At 37.8% G+C, this 19,510-nt stretch overlaps 1 protein-coding gene across 5 annotated transcripts in view; it reads left to right on the top strand.

Annotated features, from left to right (window-relative positions):
• TMC1 (transmembrane channel like 1) overlaps positions 1 to 17,531 on the top strand; it is a 59,139-nt gene extending 41,608 nt beyond the window's left edge. For 3 of the 5 annotated variants that reach the window (XM_057425819.1, XM_057425818.1, XM_057425817.1), the window contains 10 exons: positions 239 to 433; positions 6,971 to 7,150; positions 7,376 to 7,528; positions 8,907 to 9,035; positions 12,013 to 12,080; positions 13,399 to 13,638; positions 14,844 to 14,969; positions 16,240 to 16,318; positions 16,415 to 16,544; positions 17,257 to 17,531. In XM_057425819.1, the coding sequence (XP_057281802.1) occupies positions 239 to 433; positions 6,971 to 7,150; positions 7,376 to 7,528; positions 8,907 to 9,035; positions 12,013 to 12,080; positions 13,399 to 13,638; positions 14,844 to 14,969; positions 16,240 to 16,318; positions 16,415 to 16,544; positions 17,257 to 17,522 (1,566 nt within the window). In that variant the 3' untranslated portion in view covers positions 17,523 to 17,531. The remainder of the gene's footprint in view (positions 1 to 238; positions 434 to 6,970; positions 7,151 to 7,375; positions 7,529 to 8,906; positions 9,036 to 12,012; positions 12,081 to 13,398; positions 13,639 to 14,843; positions 14,970 to 16,239; positions 16,319 to 16,414; positions 16,545 to 17,256) is intronic. The other 2 variants (XM_057425822.1, XM_057425821.1) reach the window with 1 other exon arrangement.
• Positions 17,532 to 19,510: the final 1,979 nt, after the last annotated feature.

The following is a 19,510-nucleotide window of genomic DNA, read 5'->3' as shown; positions in this document are numbered from 1 at the left end:
TGGGACTCAATGGGGACATACTCAATAGAAACAAATTGAACTCTGGGAGACGAAACCCCAAGGTCTCCCAGGGTCTAAACCAGATTTTATGACACAATGTAAGTTCATGTCAAAACATGATATCCAGGTGTGCATTCACATCTTGGTAATTTACTTAACTGACTTCTAACAACTAGGGAAACAATGTGGGGTCTTAACCATTAAAGTACTCATAATATTTTCTTTCTCACAAGTGCAGGAAGCTATTGTGGAGGAGCAGGAGAGCCGAAAAGAGGAAAATATTCACTTGACTCGATTCCTGAGGGTTCTTGCTAACTTCTTAGCCCTGTGCACACTTGCTGGGAGTGGCTACCTCATCTTTTTTGTTGTCAGAAGATCCCAGAAATTTGCCCTGGAAGGTCTGGAGAACTACGGGTGGTGGGAAAGAAATGAAGTTCGTGCTAACACATTTTTAAAATAGATGTGGTTTGAAACTGTGTTCCTCTGCTCTGCATGTTGCCTCTTTTTCCTGAGAATTTAAATACTCTGAGTGTGGGTGGTAAATTCTAACAAAAGAATTGTCCTTGTCTCTCTGCTTCCAACTTCATTAAGATGATTATTCCTTGGTTCATTCTTTCAAATGCCCCTTTGTATTTAGTTTCCATTTGAGGCATTTACCTTTCCTCCTCTGTGCTCTTAAGATTGTTTTCCAGCCACTGTATGGACTCATAAGATGTTTGTTGTTGCTTTCCTCCTGAGAGTGGCCCAAGCACCGGTGTGTAGGCATATCCAAAGTTATTTGGGGCCTTGTGGATAGCAATAGGATGAAAGTCGTGTGTTGCTGTTCCAGATGCCCAGTCCAAAAGTCCAATATCATTTTTTTATGCTTCTCTTCTTCTAGCGCAGACGAAGCCTTGCCTGATAGAGGTGTATAGTGATAGTGATTCTGTTTGCTGTAACAGTGTGCAGTAAACACCCAAAGTCAGTGCTGCTATATGAAAACCTAGGAAGGGTTTACTTTCTTAGCAGACACTGCTCTGCACATTCTAAAACTAGTTGTTTGTTACTTCAAGCTCCTCTTCTGAGCTGAAATGTAAAGTAGATGTCTGATTTAAGGTGAGGCAAAAAAGATGCTAGCCTCAAAAGCTGCTGGGATGGGTGACAATGGACTGAGGAAAGTCAATTCTGAATTTTCAACACCAAAACCTTACTGAGACAGTAACATAAAAACTCCATTAACCCACCTCTGGAATCCACAAAAAGGGGGCTGTTGAGATCGGGTTATTTTATAAAAGTTGTTACATTTTGATCTGATGGAAAAGTTGTGTACAGAACTGCTTGAATTAAAGCTACATTAGCTCTAACTGTGATAACAGACTAGCAGATGGAGACAGTTCAGGAAGAATTCAGCTTTCAGTTGAAAGGTGTAGTAACAGATTTGTAGGAACAAGAACTGTCCTACTGAAAGCTGTTATATTATCTTATGCTGCAATCTGGAAAGTAGTTAGGGGTATGCATGTTTACATTCATTGTTTTACTTTGCTTTACAAAAAAGTACTGTTAAGGAGACCCTGTATCACAAAACTAAGATGTGGAGCAGATGTGTCTCTACAGGACAGTAGATACTGCAACATTGCCACTATTTGGCTAAGGAATTTTTCTTACTGGCAGAAAATGGATGTGTTTGCGAGGCATAAGATACTGCCCTTGCTTGGATATCAGTATTTAATTACATAAATATATGGCTTATATTTAACAACCATTTAAAGAGTTTTCTAGACTCTCTTTGTTTGTATCATTAACAAACGAATTGAGACTTTGATGAGAAAAATACCCCATAAATACTTAATGTACTACTACTTAGCACAAACAGAAGCGCAGCTCTTACACTTCAAGCAATAGTATGTAAAAACAGCATTCTTCATAAAAATAGCTCTTTTTGCAATAGATTTCTTTTCATCACACTGGATGTATTAAAGGATTAAAACAATGTTTACATATAATTATGGTGTCAGGTAAACACATCTTTTATCATCTATTCCTGAGATTCACAGCCTAATAAATTGCCACTGGTCACTTTGTGGGTAACACCTTTTCCTCTCTGACTACCTTGTCATAATGTTGCAAATTTTTAAACTCCCTTTCCACATTTGTATTACCTAATTCTGTCAGATCACAGTTCAGATATAATTGTCTAATGTGTCATGAAATGCAGAAAAATAGAGGAAACAGACAGAGTGGGACTGATAAGGGATTACATCAGTCCTTGCATTGCTTCTCATGCATGGATTTGCCTTGGTGGTTAGTCATGGGTGAAAGATGATTCTGCATCATGTGACAATTTCCCCATGGCTGTAAAATGGAGAATAGTGCCATGATTCCCTTGGTAAAGAGTTCTGAAATTGGATCAAAATTACTAAAAATAAATTTGACTTTTCTCATTTGATAGAAGACAGTTTGCAGAGGTAGAAGATAAAATGAGCATCTCTCTGTTAATGAGGTACCCCGTTTTCTCAAATTTATTCCTGTACTGTTTAAAAACAAACCTACTTAAACCCAGAAAAAACTCATGAGGAGAAAGACTTTTTTTAATAATTTTTAATATTTCAGATCTTGCTAGCTGAAACAACCCCAGAGATCTTTTGCCGAAAAATATCCTGCTATTTACTTTACACGTTCCCAGTTATGGATATGGAGTACATTTATATTGAGGTTATTAAGCCATGTTGGTAATGCTCTGTTTAGTTCTAGAAATCATCAAGCAAATTCTATTACTATGAAATATAATTTCTAGTTTTCTTTTTTTAAAAATGAAACTGTTTACTAGAAAAGTAAGTCCTTATTAGTGCTTTCTGCAGCTGGAGCTAGACAAATCTATAACTACTGCAATTATTGTTAGCTTTAGATAGACTATTTACTCTTAATGAACTTATCATTTAATCAACTAGCAGTCAGTGTTCAATATTTTATGTTGTGTTGACACAGTTTAATGTGCTCGGGGGCTGATATTTACATGCTATTGAAGCCACAGGATTTCTTAGTAGGTTCAAAGTAGCCAGAAAATCTTCTGTAAGCAGTAATTTTCTACCTTTCAGAGTGTAACACAGGGGCTTGGGTTTCTGGAGTATTTAATGTCACAGAGGGATAAAACCCTGTGTTTTGGACCAGAGTTTTAATAATTAGTGTGCCCCTTGGTTGTGGTTCCTTTCTTACAGAAACTTCTCATATTAAGGCAGAGACAGCTTCTGAGATCCCCTCAGCTGATAGTGAATAAAAGACAACATTGACTATCAACCGTAATTCTAGCATGATAGCGTGCTGCCCCAGTCACATTTTTAAATTCCAAATCCACTTTTTTTAAAGTCACACAGAGCAGTGAAACTGGCACTGATAAAAACAGGGAAAGAAAATCTGCTCCGGCACCTGAGCTTCAAGAGGACAAGAAGTCCAGAATTTAAATCAGCTCCTTTGTAAAATCAAACTGGATTAAAGTGGATAAAATTGAATGGATAATTCAGTGGATGATTTTTTGTTCAGCAAAATCCCTCTCAGAAGCCAAATATCTATGAAACTACATGAGAAATGTTTAAGTTTTTTTGGTATACCAAAACCATTATAGCTTTGGATTTTGAAGACTTGATGTGCTACATGTCTAAGTAAAATTTTTGCATTTTTGGTTGCAATAATTTCTCACTTTTCAGCTTTGTAAGTTTCTGGGCCTCATTTCACCTCTCATCTTCATGATGTCTTTTCTCCAGAATGAGAAATGCTCTTGAGATGGGTAACATGAATAATCAAGGCGTGTAAAAGTGCAGATAGAAAGCAAATGAGAAAATATGTATGTTTCAGATAAGTGATAAAAAAGGCAAAACATAATAAAAATATAGAAAATATTGAATGTTTAAGAGGAAGAAAAGCAGTGATTTCTGTCCTGCCTCTCCCACACAGCAGAAAGAAAGCTTTCAATAAGGTTAGCAGGTACTGCATTTAGAAGTGCCCAAAGAACACATATCTTCTTCCAAAATGCATATTTATTATGTCTTCTAGTATGAGAACTAAGGAACATCAAATAAATTCGGTAGAAGCCAGCTTCAGAAAAGGCCAAAGGGAAAGAATGGTAGGTGGTGGGTACCAGTGCTACAAATGTCAAAACTTACATTTGTCTGAAGTATTTCATCAGAACAGAATTTTTGTATTGAAAATAGGATGTGCAGCCTGTTACAATAATTTTAGGAATACACAATTAGTTGTGTTGGCTATAGCTGACTCCTGCAGCTTTGCCATCTTGGGCCATATCTGGTGTAAAGTCTGGTGTAAAGAAGGACTTGGGGGTGTTGGTCAATGAGAAAATGAACATGAGCCAGATTCAGTGTGCGCTTGCAGCCCTGAAAGCCAATCATATCCTGGGCTGCATCAAAAGGAACGTGACCAGGAGGTCAAAGGAGGTGATCCTGCCCCTCTAATCTGCTCTTGTGGAGTATTGTGTGCAGTTCTGGTGTCCTCAACATAAAAAGGACATGGAACTGTTGGAACAAGTCCAGAGGAGGGCCACGAGGATGATCAGGGGACTGAAGCACCTCCTGTATGAAGACAGGCTGAGGAAGTTGGGGCTGTTCAGCCTGGAGAAGAGAAGGCTGCGTGGAGACCTCATAGCAGCCTTCCAGTATCTGAAGGGGACCTATAAGGATGATGGGGAGGGACTCTTCATTACGGACTGTAGTGATAGGACAAGGGGTAACGGGTTAAAACTTAAACAGGGGAAGTTTAGATTGGATATAAGAAGGAAGAAGTTCTTTACTGTGAGTGTGGTGAGGCACTGGAATGGGTTGCCCAGGGAGGTTGTGAATGCTCCATCCCTGGTGGTGTTCAAGGGCAGATTGGACAGAGCCTTGGGTGAGATGGTTTAGTGTGAGGTGTCCCTGGCTGTGGCAGGGGTGTTGGAACTAGATGATCTTAAGGTCTTTTCCAACCCTAACTATGATTCTATGATTCTATGATAATTGTGAGTGCATTTATTTGTTGGGATAGTGTCTTTCTGCTGCCATATTATTTCTGAAAAGCAATAGCAGTCCTATCTCTCTGGTAGTAGGAAACATGTATAGTATTAATTCTAGCAAAATGAATTCCAGCATGGCTGAGAAATGCTCATTTCAGAGACAGACTTCTGTGAACAATTACTTGTTTTTTTTTCTGTGACTAAGTAAGTTCTTTTTACTTAATTGTTTTAATATGATTCATCTCAAATAAGCATATTTGTGTTTTCCAGCCACCTTTGCGACTTAGACTGGGGCTTTGGTTTTTGTTTCTTGTTTGTTGTTTATAGTCCCTCAAAGGCACCTTTTTGTAATGCAGTTTTATTTCAAATTGAAATTGAATAATTGCACTTTGAAACCTTTTTAGTTATTTTCATTTTTGGCTGATATAATGAATTAGAACCAAAATTTTCAAATAATTTCCAGCAAACACTTAGGAATGTTTCATTACTAGAGTGCCTCACTCATCTGTAGAATATATAAGCTATGCTGTATTTCAAACTTTCTATAAATGCTAGGTATCTGTTTTTCTCATTTTGCCTTCAGTAAACTTATTCTATTTCCATATTGCTAAGAAGACGAGTTAATCATATTAGAGGTTTCTAAGAATATCAGGCAGAAAAAAGCAGGGTTGATTTGAATTTGCTTATGTAGTGAGGACATAAGGTCTGAGATAGAGAGCTGGGCAATCACCAACTGTACGAAATTTAACAAAAGCAGATGCAGCACCTTCCAAGTGGAATGGGGTAATCCTGCTGATACATGCACACTGGGGAAGAAGAGGATGGAGAGCAGTCTTATGGAAAGAGACCTGGCAGTTTGTCTTCATGGCAAGCTGAATATGAGCCAGCAACGTGCCCTGGCAGCCAATAGGGCCAACTGTGTCCTGGAGTGCATCCAGCCACAGCCAGCCTTTTGAGAGAGGTGATTGTCCCACTCTGCCCCACCCTAGTGCAGCCTCACCTCGAGCCCTGTGTGCAGTTTCTGGCGCCTCAATTTGAGGAAATCAGACTGTTAAAAGCATGTTCAGAGGAGGGGGACCAAGATCATGAAAGGTCCTGAGGACCAGACTGGTGAAGAATGGCGGAGGTCACTTGCCTTGCTCAGCTTGGAGAAGAGAAGGCTGAGGGGTCATCTCATGGCAGTCTACAACTTCCTCAAGGGTGTGCAGTGGAGGAATAGGTGCTGATCTCCTCTCTTTGATGACCAGCAATAGGACATGAGGAAATGGAATGATGCTGCACCAGAGGAAGTTCATATTGGACATTAGGAAAAGGTTCTTCACTGAGAGGGTGTTTGGTCACTGGAACAAGCTCACAGGGAAGTGGTTGTGACACTAAGCCTATCAGAGTTCAAGGAGCCTCTGAATGATGATCTTAGTTGGATGGTTTAGTTTTAGGCAGTCCTGAGAGGAGCAGGGAGTTCGACTTGATGCTTATGAGTACCTTCCAACTTGAGATATTTTATGATTCCATGATTCATGACAACTACAATTAACTTTTAGTGAGATCTCAGATAAATACTATTTAGTGCAGTATTTCTGTAAGAATGCTTTTTATGGGATATCTAAGTCTATTGGGAAGATGCGGTAGAGATGCAGCATGAAACAGTACTGGAAGCAGATTTTACTAAGTTCTCTGATAGCAGAATTTTGTTTGAAACGTATGTTCTAGTCAGAACAACTAACATTTGACTATTTTTAAGTGAAATGGAAAATTAAAAAAAACCCCTCAAGTCATACCATCTGCAGAAGGTAACAACTAACTTTCCAATTTTTTCTTCCTTTCTGAAAACATCTTGTGACTCCCAGGGTGGATTTTGTTTTTCATTAAGCAAAAGGTAGTAATGGAAATATGCAAATATTACACCCAAATCAATAATGACAAAAGAGCTTGCCTAACATTTCAGTATAAACCTTTTCTTTTTTTTTTTTTTTCTTCTTTTTTTTCCCCTCTTAGGTGAACATGGTTATGTCACTTTTAGGAATGTTCTGTCCAACTTTATTTGATGTAATCAGTTCTCTGGAAAACTACCACCCTCGAATAGCTCTCAGATGGCAGCTGGGACGAATCTTTGCTCTTTTTCTTGGCAATCTCTACACTTTCATTATTGCCTTAATGGATGAAATCAATCTCAAGGCAAGCTATTTATTTCCTTTTGCTGATTTTAATATGTAGGTGGGCAAGGATGAGGATTTCCAGGCAGTCACAGATGTATCAGTGAAAGATGTTCTTTTCTTTCTGTGCTGTAGATCATGTTCGTGCCTCAGCTAGTAATGGGAGCTTTGGAGTAGAAAAGGTTGTGAGCTGGTAACAAGCTGATGCTGTATTTCCCCCCCCCCCCCCCCTTCTTTCTTTACTTAGTTGGAAGAAGAAAAGATAGTCAAGTATAACATGACAATATGGGAAGCTAGTCTGTACAATGGTACTATTCCAGAAAATTCTACTGCTCCTCCAATACAGGTGGACCCTGCAGATGTCCCCAGAGGGCCATGCTGGGAAACAATGGTAGGACAGGTAATGTAACTGCTTTGAGCTCATGTTTGAAAATAGGTCATTGTCTGTTACAAGGTATGATATATAAACCCTCTTTGTTTCTGCTAGTAAGCGGTGTTAAGGTGTGAAAAATGTGAAGAAAAGCACAATGTGGGACTTTTTCCTGAGCAAAAAGTAGAGAAAGAAATAATTTGAGTTTCTTTGGATCCTGTCTAGTAGAAAATTATTTCTCCTGGTAGGTAACAACATTTAAAACATTCCCCCCCCCCCCCCTTCACTGTTCTTTTCATTTACCTTCTTCCTTATCCCATATTTGTGTTGCAAAACCTGTTTAGCAATTTTTAAAACCTGGATTTGTCAAAACCCCTAATAAATGTGGTAATTCTTATTAGAACTCTGATAAGGCACTATCTGTTTGTGACTGCTACAGACTATAGAAAATGTCTACAAAAAATCGAGTAGCTCAACAAGGAAATGCATGTGAGACAGCTGTTACAGCAATGTACTTTTGAGAAGGCATCTCTATATGTAGCCAAGTAACAAAATGCAAAAGAACAGTAGTGATTGATTGTAAACCTGCTCAGTCATTTTATTTGATTCAGTTGAACATACATAATTATTGACTTATTAATGCAAAATGTAATTTCAAAAGAATTTTGTAACATCCCCTTTTCTCTATTTGGTCATACCTCGTTGTTTTGTGCATAAGAATGGATTCACCACTGAATCACAACATTTTCTGTTGTTCCATCACTTTCATCATTTCACCTCCTGTCTGACTGTATCACTATCGTGAAGCAGACAGGGAGGAAAAAGAGCCCCTCTGTTCTTTTCAGTGATGCTGAATAATAAACTAAGAACACGAAGAGCTCATCACTGCACTAGTTTTCTACTTAATTTCGTAACAGGAAGAGTAATAGACTTTTGGGGTACTGGGTAAGGCTTGTTACAGTAGGGTTTAGTTCATTTACTAAAAGTAGAGGAATGAAGACTTCCATTAGGATTTTCTTCTTTCCTCTCCATGTGTACTGGGAGGTTTGTGCTCCTTGAGAAAGAAGCCACTCCTTTTTTATTAAATTTTCCCACAGTCAAAGAGATCAAAAGCAGTTTACTATATCAGCTCAGATTTCTGTTATAGCAGCGATCTTGGCTGGAAGCCTTTCCCAGTCTAATCATGCACTGGAAGTTTCATCTGATAATATGAGCACAAATTAGAGCTAAGCATACCTCTAGCAAACAAGGGGCAATTTTTTTCCTAGCATTTCTCATAATTGGTTAATGTAGAGCAGAAGCAGTCTTTTCTGTGTTGAAGCAGGGTAAGCTAAATTTGGGATGTAGTCCAGTATTTCATTATTATTGTAATTATTTAATTGCTTAAACCAAAATATTGCTCTAACAGGAATTTGTGCGGCTGACTGTCTCTGACACGATGACAACATACATCACAATTCTAATTGGCGATTTCTTGAGAGCTGTTTTTGTCAGGTTTTTCAATTACTGCTGGTGCTGGGACTTGGAGTATGGATTTGTAAGTATCTGATTTGCTATATTAAATGCCTTTGTCAGATTAACATTTCACATTTTTATAGTAAATTACATTTTCCTTTCAACCCTATAGAATTAGCAGCTGGCTAGACACACCACCTTCAAAATACTGTGTTAGTTTTTCTCAGAATTTGCCTGTGCCTTAATATTTGTCTTATTCTTCAACCTTAGGAAATGTTGCTTTTTTTTATATTGGATCGTGTAAGAATGCTGGGTACACATTTTTCACACATTTCCAATTTTAAGACTTATTCCTTGCTCCACAGAATAAAATCTCATTGATTTCTACAGGATTTTGGATAGGGCCTTCTAGCACACAGTGTTTGTGGAGAAAACGATGAAAGAACTTGTTCTAGAAATCTTATATGTATTTGCTAGAATTAGTGTACCTGAAATAAAGGTAGTAAGTCCCTTAGGTGGGTGTACAGCTCTTCACTTGGGAATGAGCCTTCCACTCTTTTACAGAGAAGTGAGCTAGGTTAACATAGCCAGCTAACTTAACTACACTGTAAAGTCTGATGCTGCTTTTTCACCTCTTAGCTGTTAGTACTTACTGAGAGGTATGGGAAAGAGCTAGGTCATTTAAAGCCATCTGCATGAGTGGCCGAAGTACCTGTTCTGCCATCTTCTAGTCTTCCTTTCCTCAAAATTTTTAATTCACACATGTACAAATTTCTTTTTTCACTAAAAGTAGCCTCTCAGGAAATGATAATTTTGTGAAATACGTGAATCTTCCAATGTTGAGAATCACACAGTAAATTACAGGACATTTTTGCTTGAACTGGGAGTGCCAGTTCTCAGATGAATACACATACACTCCTTCATTAACACTTCAGACTTAATTTTTTGCTCTTTGTTTTTTCTTATCATTAAGGATGTTAATAGTATGTAATACAATGATTCAATCAATAGAACAGAGGCTATAAAGGAAAGAGCTTTAATTAAGAGCCTGGAATGAAAAGCTGCACAGATCCCATCCTTCTCATCATTCATCCATACACCTCACTGCATAGAGGTGACAAGCAGTGAGAGTGAAACTCACAGGCCACACACAAGGGCTTCAACACTCTTAAAGGAAGCTGTGGCATGCTTATCTAGCAACAAGAGGATACTTATTTCCACGATATATTGTTGTTCTCAAAGTGTCAACAACACATCTGCTTGTACGGGATGTTGAAATAAATTTATTACTGACATTTTTATTTGGCAGTTTACAAGAGTGGCTTCAATGATTTGGTCTGTTATGGTCCTCAGGTCCAGTAAGCTGAATGAAACATCAGCCAGAAGTGAAAATGAAAACTGGAAATTGTTAAATTTATGAAATTATCTCAGCTTAAAATCTTCCCTGGGAAGTAGATCTACCTGTATCTCTGTGATTAGTGGCCATGATGTACCTATTATCCATTAATGTTTAAACTAAGTATTTTGACAACCAAAATGTCCTTTGACAAAGAATTCCAGAAATTCTACATTTTGTATAGAAAACCACTTCTTTTTATTTCTTTAAAAAATAAATTTCAGATTATTTGTTAATGGTAGCCCCTATGTTATGAAGAACAGTCACACATTATTTGATTATGTATTATCCTATTCAACTCTCCATGCCAGTTATTATATTCTTTCCATACAGTTCTCCTTAGTCAACAGATTTCCAATTGAATACTAGTAATCTATTTAATCTATTCTCATATAGAAGTAGATTCCTAAATAGATGCAACATAAACATAGCAGTTTGCTGTAAGCATATACATATATATCTGTACATATACACAAAAATACAGAGGAGGAGTGTAGGGACTCTCCAACAATATAACATAGTACAATTCAAAATTGTGACTTTGGTGATTTTAATAGAACAATTTTGTTGTGCTTCAGCCATAAGTTGATAGTTGTTTTGTATGTCATGCACCTTCTCTCTACCAGTCATCCATGTAATTAATACCTGGTAAATACACATTATCCATGACCTTTTTGTACGCCTACTGAGGTGATCATGCAAGTCACCAGCTGTGGTGTAGCAAAACTTTCTGAGAAAGCTGATTAAATCAGAATTGAGACAGTGCAAAGCCACATGAATAATATGCCTGAAGCAGACATTTAGTTGGAAAGCAAAAGTTTACAGCTACAATTTCTCACCAGAAAGTTTTGTTCTGGTTCATGTGTGCACAAACTCACGTGTGTGTGTATTTCAGTCATTGTTCAAATCCAGTGTATTCACTGTTTGCAGATGGAAGTGTTCATGAATTAGAGACTAATAAATAAGGTAGAAGAAGAGATGTGGAAATGGTTACATGTTTGAAAAGCCAGAATGAAAGGGTCAGATGGATAGTTCAGAAATACAAGACTAAAGAATTATCTGTTGTGTCTATCCTGGAAACAAAAATTCATGATAGTGTGCTTTCTTCCACAAAGTGATAACAAGACTCAATAGCTGATTTGAGTTAAAAGAATCAAACAAACACACTCAAGTAAGAAATAAGATATCAGTTTTAAACTGGGAAGACAATGACTGGCAACATCAGTAAATGTTTAACAGGAATTCTTCAACAGTGTAACTTAAAATATGAAAGTTACTGTTATAATTCAAATGAGAATTAAATCACAGCAGCCTCATGGCTGGTACTGTGTCAGAGTGCACGTAGACTGACCACTACTAATCACTCCAGTGGCATATGAATACTTGTTTTTGCAATTGACCTGTTACTCAGAAGTATTTGTAATTCTCCATTAGTACCTTCTCTGAAAAAGTCTCAGAAAGTTTTCCAGTAAAATACCACAAGCTGTGTTAAAGTCTGCCTGCTGGTCTTGCGTCATATCAATTTGTTTCACGATCCACTGGTAACATGCAACAAGAGTTCTTACATCACAATGCCAGTATGCTGAACAGGTTTAATCTACTGTAAATAATCTTAAAAGTCCTAGTTCAAGCCTAATGAAAGCACCTGTATTATTTCTTTCAGCCATCATATTCTGAGTTTGATATAAGTGGAAATGTCCTGGGACTAATCTTTAACCAAGGCATGATCTGGTAGGTGTGGCAAAGCATGTTGCATCTTCAGGACTGCTATATCTATGAAAGTTTCTTCTGAAATGCTGGTCCTGTCCCATGACTTTAATGGAAGTGTAATGTAGCATATATCAAACTATGGTATACTGCAGTTAGTGGGACCACTTCAAAACTAATTCTGAGCTAAGATTGTTGGATCAGACGCATCAGAATTTTGCAATGAGACAGTAAAATCAACCACTAAAAAGCTGCAAAGATGAATCTTACTTTTGTACTGGCAGCTAGCTACAGCTAGCACCTAGACAGTACTGTTTTGCTTTGAATTTCAGCCTTTCAAAATACCTTACCACTCTTTTCCCATGTGTCCTGTGGAAAAAACTCTTAAAACAAATGTATGTACTCTTATCTGTGCAAGCATGTGAATGTGTATAAAATGCTGCTGCTGCAGTATTAGTCCTTAGCTGTAGAGGTTAAGAGGTTTATGTTGCATCCTGGCTTTGGACTTTACAGGAGTTGTAAAGAATACCTGTGTGTATAGTCGTCATGCGAGATGCTCAGTCTTCCTCAGGAATTATCCTCCTCAAGGACTGTTGGCTTCTCAAAGTTAATCCTTTCTACAGCTCAATTTTTCCTCTTTAAAATGACTTCGGTATCAGACTTTCTGCTTGGTCAAAGCTCTTACTTTTGTAAAGCCCAAAGTTTGTGTGTATGTCAAAGAAGTGACACAGAAATGCATCAGAGAAAGAGGCTGTAAAGATGACAATGCTTAAGGAAAAAGTAGATTCCCAATCTTTTACATTCTGTATCTTTTGGCCAGACAAATGAAAGTAATTGCCCTTCAGTTAGCATGGCACAAGAAACAAGGTGTGATAAAATAAAATGGTTGTAACTGTTTCAGTGCCATAACATTGCAACCGTACAAACCAAGGAAAAAACAAGAAAAACCAAAATTGTTTTGGTAATACCTAGCTTTAAAGCTATTAAATTTTTTTTTACAACACAACTGAGGTGCTACTTGAATTAAAGGGACAAAGTAGGATTGGATAACATTTCATCAGGTGATCACTTAATTTGCAGAGAAAGAGGGCATTGCAACTTTGAAACTAAAAGTTCATATGGAGAATTAGGTCCCTAAGTCTCCAGTTCTTCTTAAAGGAAGACTGAAGAGACAAGATCAGTAACAAAACCCAACCAAAACAATGATGGTTTTATGAACTTGATTTCTGAGTGCATGGTGCATACGGCTACGCAGCACATTCACATAGTGAATGGGTGGTGTATCTAGGAAAAGAGAGTCCAACAACAAAGCGGTTGTTTTTTAATTTGCTTTTTTTTCTAGGATGGGATCTTTTTATGCTCCATGTCTCCCAGCCATCAACGTGTTCCGCCTCCACACTTCAATGTACCTTCAGTGCTGGGCAGTGATGTGCTGCAACGTCCCCCAAGAAAGGGTCTTCAAGGCTTCCAGATCCAATAACTTCTATATGGCCATGCTGCTTTTCATCCTCTTTCTCTCCACACTGCCTGCTGTGTACACCATTGTCTCCATTCCACCATCTTTTGACTGTGGTCCTTTCAGGTGTTTTGTGTTTTACATCCGTCTTTTGTTATTGTTGTAATGAACTGCCTTATCATATCAAACAAATGATGCAGCTTCTATAATAAGTTTTAGCACCTGACACACTGCTTAATTGTGTCACATTTCTCATTGTGGATAATTCCTGAAGCTGGAATCCTAGAAAACTGTGTAATTCCCTAGAAAGTTTATTTGGCATGTAGAACAGAAAATCTTTATTTTAGGTAGGTGTAATGTAAAAAAATGTCATTACACTAGAAATTATTCTTTAGAAGGAGAGCAGTAACTTCTTATTATACACCTCTGGTCTGCTGGCTTGAAGCTGATGGCTTTCATGAAATATCTGCATATGCATGGGAGGGGCATACCAGAACTTATGGCGGTGTGCTAAATGTATAGTGGTGCAGCCTTTGACTGTTGTGACTCTCTCCAACTGACATAGTATTTCATGTGTCTGTACTACCGCTGGGAAGCTGATTTTAGTTCTGAAGTCTTCAAGACCTTCATATTCATTAGTCCCTTCTAAAAACTTAGTCCAGCCTTGCCTGTGCAAATGTGCGCTTTGCATTCAATCTAGTTTAGATGTTGCCACATTTTCTCCTGTGCACGCTACCCAGGAAGTCCAGGGCTGTTTTCACCACCTTTGCTTGTGAGGTAGTATAACATGCAACTATAATGAGTACACAACAGTCAACATATGAAATTAAAATTTTTAAAGACTTTAGTCTTTGGTTTGAGCAAAGTATTATGAAAGCAAGGCAAGGAGAATAGTAAAAGAGACATCCTGATTCCAATGAAAACTTTGAATAATACATTACTATTGTGAATACAATGATATCTACACTATCCCCAGTGCTCTTTCTAGAGGAACAGAAATGTTGTCACATTAACTTTGGCCAATGCAAAATATCTGAGAGATTGTTTCTAGCCACCTGCAGTAGTCACAGTCACCTAAGATGAAGAATTACATGAAAAGCCAAAAATTCTGATAAGACAGAAAATTGTTTGCATTTATCAGAGCAAAGATAACATCATTGATACTACTTTAAATAACATTCTTTTCAGAGTGTTTTAGATAATGTTAATATTTAGTTTATTGTCCCTTTCCCAGGTTTGATGTGGTGTGATTAACTTATATATGCATACTACTGCATTGACTTTGCCATCATATTTGTATGTGATATGTTGTTAAATTTTCTGTCTACTAGTGGGAAGACTAGAATGTTTGAAGTCATATCAGAAACTTTGGAGCATGACTTCCCTTCTTGGTTTGGGAAGGTGTTTGGTTATGCCTCTAACCCTGGACTCGTCCTACCTTTTATATTGCTGATGGTGTACGTATGGAATATTAACTCTAAGCTTGCTTTTTTTTCCACTCTGGATCTTCACTGCCTGAATATCTAATTAAATACAGTGCTGATTGCCCTGTAGTGAGGGACTTGAAAAATTCATGAACCTTTTATTTGATCATAATTAACGTGCCTTTACACAAAACAAAGGGTAATCTCTCTTTTGTGTTCAATGGCTTTCTTTTGCTTTTATCACTGCTTTTCAAAAATGCTGTTGTTACTACAATAATGGAAAAGATATTAAAATGCAAAAGCCTAAAGGGGATCTGAAGTTCTGTGACTTTGATCAGCTTGTCCAGTAGGCAGAATAGCACATCTTAAATCCTTAACAAGTTCAATAGAAAAATGACCATTCAGCATGAAGCAGAGTTATTTCTCAGTAATGTTCAATGTGTCCGTTGTTCAGTGCCTTGATCTTTCCTTGATAAACAATGTCCTCTATGCTGTTGGGGCAGGGGTATGAGACTGAGTGTTGGAGACCGTATGAAATAGGGAGAGATTTTTGGAAAGTCAGTCGGTACCTAGCAAAGAGTAATGACTCGAGAATAGTCTTTCTTAGAAGCTGCAGTAAGTCCTGCTTTTCAAGGCATTTTAAAACTCTGTATACATATATAGCATTATTTAGCATACTGCTGATCTAAAAATTAATTCTATGTAGAGATGAGCTGGGATTTAAACCTTCATTGCGGAACTGCCAATAAATATTGAGAAGATTATAGAATACAGTAGAAATTGCAGAAGGATTTTGTATAAGGAAAATGAAATCCTGAGATTAAATTTTCCCAAGGGTCACTTCACAACATATTTTACTATAACCGTGACTAGAAAAAAGAATCCAGACTGTCCTCTGAAACACATGGTCAATTCTGACTGACTTTTTTTTTTGAGTACTCTTCTGGAATAATCACAAGCAAAGATACTAAAAATAAATACAGAAAACTTAAAAAAAAGGAAGAAAAATGCAAGGCATAATCAGGCATAGCTTTATGGTAGACCTTCCTTATATACTATAAGACTGAATGTAGGTATTGGAAGATGGTAATTTTTTTTTTAATGTTTCTTTTCCCCAGCCTTCTTCATTCCGTGGGGAAGCATATTGCTTATTGTCAAAATACTACTACTAATTAGCCATGACAAATGAGGAAAAGATACTGATTTTATATTAGCACAACTGTAATTGTTGTTATAGGAATGTTGTAAGAGTCTTTATATTTAAAACATTGCCTAAAAGGGAATTCTTTTGCTTTAAATTTAGCCTGAGTATTTATTATCTCAACGCTACATCCAAATCCTACAAGGAAGCAAACTTGGAACTTAAAAAGAAGCTGCAAAGTGTAAGGATTATGGAATTACTGATTTTTTGTTTTACTAACTATTAGAGAGGCTGTTCAGATCACTGAAAGATGCCCTTTCTCTCTCCCCATCATTAGCAAGCAGAAGAAAATAAAAGAAGAAATAAACAAAAGGCACAAAAATCAAATGAACAAGATGAAAATCCATTTGAAACAGAACCACCACAGCAAACAGGAGGCAAACAAGATGAATCCACCCCAAACCAAGGTAAGGACTGTTTTGAACTCAGGAATTCATGTATGCCAGGCCATATTCTTCCTCACTGCCATGACTACTTCCTTTGCCATAATCTCCTGAAAGATATTCATAATATTAAATCACAAGTATTAGCTCAAGATCCAGTCCATCTTGCTTTCTTTGCTTTGTTTAAGAAACACTGTAACATTATTTCATACCAGGCAATGCCTAAGGAAAAAATCCTGTAGCAGAGCTATGAGTAGCAAGATCACAGCCTGGCAAAAAAAAACCCTAACAAACAACAGTTAAAGCCTGGTCTGAATGTCAGTGATCCCTCTTACCCATCACAAATCAGGTGGGTCCAAGTCTTGCACCTTCCTCTTGTATTTCATTGATCCAGGGCTGCTCAGGATAGCATTTATCCACTGTGCCATGTTCAGTGGGAGAAGGGTCAGTGAGAACAAAGTATGGTAGCAATTGTCATTAGAAAGCCTAGCATGGTCAGGCAGATTTCAGTCTGTCCTGAAGATTCTCATAGGCTGTTTCTCTTCCGCCAGAAAAAAAGGACTAGAGGGAAAATAGGATGCAAAGATCGTGAAGATGCATTACCCTGATTTCAGGCTGTTGGCAGGGGAGGCCCACGACTTTCCACCACACTCTGGGGTGGACTGCAGGATTTGCCTCTTTGGGAATTTCTGTTTTGCATATTCATGTTTTAATCCTGTTCTCAAACACATTGCAGACAACAAAAAAGGACAGGGTGGCAATGAAGTGAAGACGGGACAGCCACAAGAAGCCAGCTCCTCTCAGGCACCCCAGCATCCAGGCCCTGACCCGAACGGCCACTATCTCCCACAGAGCAGAGGAGGACACCTTCCTCCCCCATCCCTAGCTGTCACAAGGCCACCAGCCCCCAGGGGATATGGAATGCCAGGCTATCCACCTGGAAATGCACGCTTCCCAGGCGTGCAGCCAGGAATGCCTAGGGGCCCTCCCAACTACAGATAAAGAGCCTGAAGAACATAGTGATATGTTGAAGGATCCTGAAGGATAAAAGAGCAGTCGTAAATGCAAACACACTTGCAAGTGCAAAACCCTGCCTATGTTTGTTGTAAATCTTTATGTGCATGCCCATGCTTCATACGCTTCATTTTTTGCAGGATGGGATGCTTCAGAAGGAAATATTGCAAATGTCTTCCTGCATTTGAAAGCATTGAAAAAGTGTGTTGTCTGTGTCAATAGGTTACTAAACTTAAGGATATTTATTGGAAGATATTTATTAGAAGAATGATTAACGTTTTGTATTCAGTTGATTATTTCCGTATGAAAGTGTGTCCTTAAGATCTTTTACTCGGAAACAGTGCTTAAACACTGCGTATTTCTTGTCTTCTGCAGGTGAGATACGCTCACCCAAAGATTTCAGATTGTACATGAGAAAAGTAGGATCTTTTCAAAAGCTGAATGACTGTGCCTGAAGTCTTTGGGGAAGTATTTAAAAGGTCAAAGAAAGGCAATTTTCTGCCTGTTGCTGTGAAAAAAAGTTAACTCCTATCACAGGACAACTTTTAGCTAATAATAGTTTTAGTACATTCTGAAAGACTAAAATTAAGTTTGAAGAATCAGAGTGGTGAAGAAATATCTCATGTGCAGAAAAACATATTTGAGGAATAGATCCAAGACAGTTATGCCATAATTTTCCCCAAATATTTACAGGATTGTGTTATGACACAGGGGTACTTTGTATTGCATAAGAATACATGCTGTATAATCTGCTCTGTGGATTTATGATTGCATATTTGTATTGACCTTTATAGAGTCCAGGGTAGAACAGGTCCTTAGTCTGATAGGTTTAGTGGAAACACAGATACCTTGTGTAGAGGTCCATTTTGTACAGTAGAAAAAATATCTATATCTCAGTATGAAAGTCTGAGACATCGCAAAACAACCTCCATATAATTAAATTCTGGAACTTTAATCACATAATTAAACTGGCTTACAAAAGCCACCAGCATAGACCATGTATCTCCGTAAAACACAGCGATCCAGATGTAATTTTCATCTCAGGCAGTCTTTGATTGAATTGCCAGAAACTAGGAGGATAAACCAAGGGAAAGTGCACTTTACCTTGACTCTTGTACTGCTTCCATGAGCATCTGCTATCAGTTGGAGATAAGATATTCGACCAATCAGACTTTTAGTGAGTACCACGGTAGCTGTTCTCCGTGTGCACTGAGCACTGGTAACCAGATCAGGAAGTAAGTGGATTGCGATAGCTACAAGGGAGGGGCTTTTCACGCAGACTAGAAACATTGTTACTAAGGGAGAGGACAAATATACTCAAACTGGATCCCGAGGCATGTCTGCATGGGGGGTGCAGAGAGTCTTGGACTTAAGAGACAGTAGAGTCAAGTTCAGTGTAAATGGTTTCATGTTTCTCAGATAAGATTTCTAATCTGTGGATTTCAGACACGTGGGAAAAGTTCAGTAATTCAAACTATTAATTTGAAATTTTCTAACATGATTAATTTTTAAGCTGCATATGTTTTTAGCCAGAAATACTGTCAGTTGAGCACGGGCCCCATTTCTCTTGTGCTTCAATGCTTTTAAGATAACCTGTTCCTGCAAGCTGGGATTGATCTATCGTGAGACACTGATTTTCACAGAGGTTTTAGCTCAATGTTTCTTAACATTTTGTAACATGAGAACAGTGGTTATTCCTTAGGAAAAAGAAGATTGTATATAGAATAAGCTAAGAAACAGTTTTTAAAGATGCTTTATTCCTTGGTGATCTGTGTTTTTCAAGGGGTGTTATAATAAATCAAAGTTATAAACTGGTTTTGATGCAGTCTGTTTTCCTGAAACATAGAAGGAGGTATATGCTACACGCACAGATCTTAATAAGGATTCCTTTTTCTGTTAGGACTAAAAATTTCCTGTCGGTATTAAAGACTTTATCATTATTAGTAGGCTTAGTATTTAATTTTGTGGGATTACTT

This window comes from Pezoporus wallicus, unplaced genomic scaffold (genome assembly GCF_028554395.1).
Source record: "Pezoporus wallicus isolate ANWC-B61680 ecotype Strahan unplaced genomic scaffold, APGP_CSIRO_Pwel_v1 contig_7485, whole genome shotgun sequence".
Taxonomy (NCBI): domain Eukaryota; kingdom Metazoa; phylum Chordata; class Aves; order Psittaciformes; family Psittacidae; genus Pezoporus; species Pezoporus wallicus.
This window is presented reverse-complemented; position numbering and strand designations above follow the sequence as displayed.